General features: G+C 37.3%; 1 protein-coding gene across 1 annotated transcript; it reads right to left on the minus strand.

Moving 5' to 3' along the window:
* Positions 1–7,028: 7,028 nt before the first annotated feature.
* On the minus strand, positions 7,029–7,973 carry OR14I1 (olfactory receptor family 14 subfamily I member 1). Its single transcript, XM_026010886.1, has one exon. The coding sequence runs from the start codon at positions 7,971–7,973 to the stop codon at positions 7,029–7,031; it is 945 nt and encodes a 314-aa protein (XP_025866671.1).
* Positions 7,974–8,399: the final 426 nt, after the last annotated feature.

Consider the following 8,399-nt stretch of genomic DNA (forward strand, 5'->3'; position numbering starts at 1 on the left):
TTTGTATTGGTGTGGTGTTGGTTATAATTTCTCCTCTTTCATGTCTGATTTATTTGTGTTGTGTCTCTCTTTCTTTCTTTTTGCTACTAATGAGTCTGGCTAAGAGTTTATCAATTTTGTAGGTCTTTCAAAGAATGAGCTCCTAATTTAATTGATTTGTTCTATTGTTTTGTTTCTAATATGTTCATTTCAGCTCTCATCTTTATTATGCCCCTCTACTCGTTTTGGTTTTTGTTTGCTTTCCTTTTCCTAGGCTCCTTTTTTGTAAGGCTAAGTTGTTTATTTTAAGATTTTTCTTCTTGCTTTTTGAGATAGGCCTTATTTCACTAACTTCCCAGTTAGAGGGGCACATAGGTAGCTCAGTTAAGCATCTGCCTTTGGCTCAGGTCATGATCTCATGGTCCTGGGATCAAGTCTTATGTCAGGCTCTCTGCTCAGAGGGGAGTCTTCTTCCTCTCTCTCTCTGCTCCTCCTCCCCTGTTTTGCTCACTCTCTCTCTCTCTCCTAAATCAATAAAATATTAAAAAAACAACTTGGAAAAGAGAAGAGTTTAGCTAAATCCCAAAGGCAATGGGCTGTTGTGTTTTTCTTTTCATTTCTATTCAAGTATTTTTTTTATTTTGACTTTGATACCATTATTTAGTAACAGATTATTTAACCTCCATATTTTTGTGGTGATTTTGATATTTTTTATAAATTTATTTTCTATTGGTGTTATATTTGACAACATATAGAATAACACCCAGGGTTCATCCCATCAAGTGCCTCCCTCACCCGTCACCCAATGACCCACACCCCGGCCCACCTCCCCTTCCACCACCCCTAGTTCGTTTCCCAGAGTTAAGAGCCTTTCATGTTCTGTCGCCCATTCTGATATTTCCACTCATTTTTTCTCCTTTCCCCTAATTTCCCTTTCACTATATTTATATACCTCAAATGAATGAGACCATATAATGTTTCTCCTTCTCTGATTGACTTATTTCACTCAGCATAATACCCTCCAGTTCCATCCATGTCAAAGAAAATGGTGGGTATCTGTCGTTTCTAATGGCTGAGTAATATTCCATCGTATACATAGACCACATCTTCTTTATCCATTCATCTTTCAATGGACACTGAGGCTCCTTCAACAGTTTGGCTACTGTGACATTGCTGCTATAAACATCGGGTACAGGTGTCCCGGCGTTTCATTGCATTTGCATCTTTGGCGTAAATCCTCAGCAGTGCAATTGCTGGGTCGTAGGGCAGATCTATTTTTCATTCTTTGAGAAACCTCCACACAGTTTTCCAGAGTGACTGCACCATTTCACATTCCCACCAACAGTGCAAGAGAGTTCCCCTTTCTCCATATCCTCTCCAACATTTGTGGTTTCCTGACTTGTTAAATTTCCCGATTCTCAGTGGTGTGAGGTAGTATCTCATTGTGGTTTTGATTAGTATTTCCCTGATGGCAAGTGATGCAGAGCATTTTCTCATGTGCTTGTTGGCCATGTCCATGTCTTCCTCTGTGAGATTTCTGTTCATGTCTTTCACCCATTTCATGATGGGATTGTTTGTTTCTTTGCTGTAGAGTTTAAGTTCTTTATAGATCTTGGAAACTAGCCCTTTATCTGATAGGTCATTTGCAAATATCTTCTCCCATTCTGTAGGTTGTCTTTTAGTTTTGTTGACTGTATCCTTTGCTGTGCAGAAGCTTCTTATCTTGATGAAGTCCCAATAGTTCATTTTTGCTTTTGTTTCTTTTCCCTTCATGGATGTATCTTGCAAGAAGTTACTGTGCCCGAGTTCAAAAAGGGTGTTGCCTGTGTTCTCCTCTAGGATTTTGATGGAATCTTGTCTCACATTTAGATTTTCATCCATTTTGAGTTTATCTTTGTGTATGGTGCAAGAGAGTGGTCTAGTTTCATTCTTCTGCATGTGGATGTCCAATTTTCCCAGCACCATTTATTGAAGAGACTGTCTTTCTTCCAGTAGATGGTCTTTCCTCCTTTATCCAATATTAGTTGACCATAAAGTTGAGGGTCCACTTCTGGATTTACTATTCTGTTCCCTTGATCTATGTGTCTGTTTTTGTGCCTGTACCACACTGTTTTGATGACCACAGCTTTTTAGTACAATCTGAAATAAGACACCACCTCACACCAGTGAGAATGAGAAAAATTAACAAGTCAGGAAACCACAAATGTTGGAGAGGATGCGGAGAAAAGGGAACCCTCTTGCACTGTTGGTGGGAATGTGAACTGGTACAGCCCCTGTGGAAAACTGTGTGGAAGTTCCTCAAAGAGTTAAAAATAGACCTGCCCTACGACCCGGCAATTGCACTGGTGGGGATTTACCCCAAAGATGCAGATGTATTGAAATGCTGGGACACCTGCATCCCGATGTTTATAGCAACAATGTCCACAATAGCCAAACTGTGGCAGGAGCCTCGGTGTCCATAGAAAGATGAATGGATAAAGAAGATGTGGTCTATGTATACAGTGGAATATTACTCAGCCATTAGAAATGACAAATACCTACCATTTGCTTCAACATGGAACTGGAGGGTATTATGCTGAGTGAAATAAGTCAAGTGGAGAAGGACAAAGATTATATGGTCTCATTCATTTGGGGAATACAAATAATAGTGAAAGGGAATAGAAGGGAAGGGAGAAGAAATGGGTTGGAAATATCAGAAAGGGAGACATGAAGACTCCTAACTCTGGGAAATGATCTAGGGGTGGTAGGAGGGGAGGAGGGCTGGGGTGGGGGTGAATGGGTGATGGGCACTGAGCGGGGCAGTTGACGGGATGAGCACTGGGTGTTATTCTGTATGTTGGCAAATTGAACACCAATAAAAAATAAAGATATTATTTAAAACATTTTTTTAATTAAAAAATAGAAGTCCTAGCCTCAGAAATAAGGCAACAAAAGAAATAAAAGGCATTCAAATTGGCAAAGAATAAGTCAAACTCTCCCTCTTCGCAGATGACATGATACCTAATATAGAAAACCTAAAATTGCATTCCAGTTTTCATAGGACTCATACAGCAATTCAGCCGTGTGGCAGTAACTAATCAGTGCCCAGAAATCAGTGGCATTTCTATACACTAAGAATGATACTGAAAAACAGAGATTAAGGAGTCAATCCCATTTACAATATCACCCAAAATCATATCACGCCTAGAAGTAAACCTAAAAAAAGTAGTAAAGGGTGTATACCCTAAAAACTGCAGAACACTTCTGAAGGAAATGGAGGAAGACACAAAGATGGAAAAATATTCCATGCTCATGGATTAGAAGAATTAATGTTGTGAAAATATCAATGCTACCCTTGGCAATGTACACATTTAATGCAATCCCTATCAAAATACCATGGACTTTTTTCAAAGAGTTGGAACAAACCATCTTAAGATTTGTGTGGAATCAGAAAAGACCGCGAATAGCCTGGGGAATATTAAAAAGGACAACCAGAGCTGGGGACATCACAATGCCAGATTTTAGTTTGTACTACAAAACTGTGGTCATCAAGACAATGTGGTACTGGCACAAAAACAGACACATTGATCAATGGAACAGAATAGTGAATCCATAAATGGGCCTCTACTCTGTGTCAACTAATATTTGACAAAGCAGGAAAAGGTATCCACTGGAAAAAGATAGTCTCTTCAATAAATGGTGCTGGGATAATTGTACAGCCACATGCAGAAGAATGAACTAGACCATTCGCTTACACCCTACACCAAGATAAACTCTAAATAGATGAAAGTCTAAATGTGAGAGAAGATTCCATCAAAATCCTAGAGAAGAACAGAGGAAACACCCTTTTTGAACTTGGCCACAACAACTTCTTGCAATATACATTTACGAAGGCAAAGGAAAGAAAAGCAAAAATGAACTATTGGGACTACATCAAGATAGAAAGCTTTTGCACTGCAACAGAAACAGTCAACAAACTAAAAGACAACCTACAGAATGGGAGAAGATATTTGCAAATGACGTATCAGATAAAGAGCTAGTTTCCAAGATCTATAAAGAACTTTTAAACTCAACAGCCTAGATACAAACAATCCAATCATGAAATGGACAAAAGACATGAAGAGAAATCTCACAGAGGAAGACATAGACATGGCCAACAAGCACATGAGAAAATGCTCTGCATCACTTGCCATCAGGGAAATACAAATCAAAACCACAATGAAATATTACTTTACGCTAGTGAGAATGGGGAAAATTAACAAGACAGGAAACCACAAATGTTGGAGAGGATGTGGAGAAAGGGGAACCCTCCTGCACTGTGTGTGGCAACGTAAACTCGTTCAGCCACTCTGGAAACTGTTTGGAAGTTTCTCAAAGAGTTAAAAATACATCTGCCCTATGACCCATTGATTGCACTGCTTGGGATTTACCCCAGAGATACAAATGCAGTGAAATCCCAGAACACCTGCACCCCAATGTTTATAGCAGCAATGTCCTCCGTAGCCATACCGTGGATGGAGCCTCGGTGTCCATCGGAAGATGAATGGATAAAGAAGATGTGGTTTATGTATACAATGGAATATTACTCAGCCATTAGAAATAACAAATTCCCACCATTTGCTTCAATGTGAATGGAACTGGAGGGTATTATGCTCAGTGAAATTAGTCATCGGAGAAGGACAAACATTATATGCTCTCATTCATTTGTGGAATGTAAAAAATAGTGGAATTGAATAAAGGAAAAGGGAGAGAAAATGAGTGAAAATATCAGTGAGGGTGACAAATAATGAGAGACACTTAACTCTGGGGAAAAAAACAAGGGATAGTGGAAAGGGAGGTGGGCGGAGGATTGAGGTGACTGAGTAATGGGCACTGAGGGGGGCACTTGGCAGGATGAGCACTGGGTATTATGCTATATGTTGGCAATTTGAACTCCAATAAAAAAATTATAGTGGAAGTTTTTTAAGATCCAAATATTTTAAAGAGGGAGTTATGGTGTACATATGACTTCTTGTATGTAAAGGCATAGACATTTATGTGACTCCATATATTTGTCAAAATTCATAGACTTGTACACCATGTGAATTACATCATATCTAATTAAAAATTAAATACATAAGAACTTGAAACTAATTATTACTGTGAAGATAAAGTAAAATTAAAAGTAAAATAGCCACACATTAAAATATATAATCAATTGAGTCTTCAAAAACATATAATTTTAAGAAATTAGTGGCTACATCACAGATATAAACTCAGATACTAAGTCCAGAATAATACGTTCAATTTTGTATGAAAATATCCATTTTGAAAATTGTAAAATTTATAAAAATGCATTAACTAATTATATATGGTAATTTCAAAGAAATTTCACCAAAATTCAAAGAAAGCCTCTAATCACAAGTGGCTTATAAATGTCACCTATTAAATATTTGAGGAATAGAGACAACTATTTAAATTATTTTGAAGAATAAAATAGGCAGAAAATTCAAAAATCATGTTATCAATCTAAAATAACTTTTATAAAAAATAGTGAAAGGGAATAAAGGGGAAAGGAGAGAAAACAAGTGGGAAATATCAGAAAGGGAGACAGAACATGAAAGACTCCTAACTCTGGGAAACGAACTAGGGGAGGTGGGCAGGGGGGTGGGGGTGACTGGGTGGTGGGCACTGAGGTGGGCACTTGATGGGATGAGCACTGGGTGTTATTCTGTATGTTGACAAATTGAACACCAATAAAACATAAATTTATTAAAAAAAGAAAACAAAACAAAAAAAATAAAAAATAAAATAACTTTTATGAAAAACAGATAAGAATGGCACCAAAAATGACACTCTTTTATAACATTTAATATAAAATAATTATAATTATCCTAAATATGATACTAGCAACAAGAATAAAAAATCTAGGGTCTTCTACAAAATCTAGAAGACCTGGGTGGCTCAGTGGTTGAGGGTCTGCCTTTGGCTCAGGGCATGATCCTAGAGTCCTGGGATTGTGGCCCACATTGGACTCCCTGCAGGGACCCTGCTTCTCCCTCTGTCTGTCTGCCTGTCTGTATCTCTCATGAATAAATAAATAATATTTTTTAAAAGCCCACAAAATCTAAGATGGAGAAATAATAATAACAAATATATATATGTATATGTATATATATATATTCCAGAAATATAAATTAACATAAGAACATTAATTTTTATTACAGATATTAAGATAGCATAGAATTGTGAATAACATTATTAATTTATAAATGCTCTAATCAAACTGCTTGGTATCAATTCTTGGTTTGGATAGCTTTCTCTGTGTAACTTTGGCATGTTTTTGAGATTGAATTCAGTTTTCATATTTATGAAACCTGGATGAAATAAATAGAACAAACACTGTTATTTTGTTGCATTATTATAAGGATTGAGTTACTATAAACCTAAATGTATATTTAGGCTGTGTCAGGTGTAAATCAAATTTATCTGTTTTTATTATTGCAATAATTACTGTAACATTTCAAAAGTGGAACATGACAATTTAAATGGTTGCCAAAAAGACTGTTGATGAAGCTTAGTTCAATTTCCTGACAGATTTATAGAATTAACTAAGATTGAAAGAAAAATGTTATTAAATTTGGGGCAAAAAAACACATTTACTCACCTCCATTATAACTACCTGGTTTGTTCTATGCTCTCTTTTGCTAAGTAGATAAATCAGGTACTAGAAAGTTGTGTGTGTGTGTGTGTGTGTGTGTGTGAGAGAGAGAGAGAGAGAGAGAGAGAGAGAGAGACCCCTTCCAGCAAATACATAGTAACTTGAGTGTAGGATATCAGGCTCAATATAAGGTATTTAAATGAGTTCAAAGATATGGAATGAGAAGGAATGGAACACCACAAAAGTTGTAGTTATACAATTTTGCAAAATTTGATATCAAGAGATTTTTAATTTTTAAAGAAATATTTGTATTTATTTCTAAATATGGGCTGGAAATAATCTGCCGCTCAAGTTTTTCCAATATCTTTTTTTTTCCATAATGTATTTATACTCTCCTAGTCTTTTGTTACAGATCTTGTATTAGCAAAATCTAATTGTTTCTAATTTGCAAAGAATTTATCTTCTCAAATATCCTCCAAATAGCTGCTTTAATCTCCTTGTTTCGAAGACTATATATGATGGGATTTAGGAAGGGAGGCAAAACTGTGTAAGCCACAGCAATCACCAAATCTTGAATGGATGAAGTCTTGGCAATTGGTCCTAAGGCACCAAAGAGCCCTGTAGTAAGGAAGAGCATAATAACAATCAGCTGTGGAGAGCAGGTGGAAAAAGCTTTTGCCCTACTCTCTACTGAAGGGATTCTGAGCACTGTTGAGAAGATCTGGATATAGGAGATGATCATAAGAACAAAGCAAACCAGCACAAAGCAGGAGCTCAGAGCCAGGCTCACAAACTCAGCAAAGAAAACCTCATGGGAAACCAGGGCCAAAACATGGGAGATATCACAGAAGAACTGGTGGATTTTTCTGTATCTTGATATGGGCTCCCAAAATATGTTGCCAGTGTGGACAGATGCATAAATAAAGCAACTCAGCCAGGCAATGGCTGCTATGTGGTGGCATTTTTCTGATGTCATAATGGCTTCATATTGGAGGGGGTGGCAAATGGCAACATAGCGATCATAGGACATGACAGTGAGAAAGGCCAGCTCAGCAGATGCAAAAGCAAAGAAAAAATAGACTTGAGCCACACAGCCAAAGTAAGAGATGGAGTTACTGTGAGTCAGGGAGCTGTGGATTGACTTAGGCACAGTGACTGAAACATAGCACAAATCTAAAAAGGAGAGGTTCTTCAGAAAGAAGTACATAGGCCGGTGAAGATACTGATCAAAAGTAATGATAATCATGATGAGAACGTTCCACACCACTGCTGTCAGATAAATCAGCAGAAAGAGTCCAGCATGAAGTATCTGTAGCTCGCAGATGTCAGAAAACCCCATGAGCAGGAACTCTGTCACTTCTGTGAGATTGTCCATTGGGCAAGGAAAACTGTGTTCTGTTTAAGAAAATACACAATAATTAAAAATAAGACAAGGAAAAATAAAGTGTTGTCTTAATACGATGCTGTAGGAATTATATCCCCTAGTTAAAGGAATAAATTAAATATCTTCAATATTACTTAAGTAAATGAGATGGCGGTAGACTTTTTTAAATTTAAATTTTTGGGGTTTTCTTAAGATTTTATTTATTTACTCATGAGAGACACATACAGAGAGAGAGAAGCAGAGACACAGGCAGAGGAAGAAGCAGGCTCCATGCAGAGAGCCCGACATGGGACCCGATCCTGGGTGTCCAGGATCATGCCCTGGGCTGAAGATGGTACAAAACTGCTGAGCCACCCAGGCTGCCCTAAATTTAATTTTTTTTTAAATTAAATTCAATTAGCAAACATACAGTACATC

This window comes from Vulpes vulpes, chromosome 7 (genome assembly GCF_048418805.1).
Source record: "Vulpes vulpes isolate BD-2025 chromosome 7, VulVul3, whole genome shotgun sequence".
Taxonomy (NCBI): domain Eukaryota; kingdom Metazoa; phylum Chordata; class Mammalia; order Carnivora; family Canidae; genus Vulpes; species Vulpes vulpes.

Coding starts and splice junctions, on each gene's coding strand:
- OR14I1 (XM_026010886.1), bottom strand. CDS start 7,973: ATGGACAATCTCACAGAAGTGACAGAGTTCCTGCTCATGGGGTTTTCT.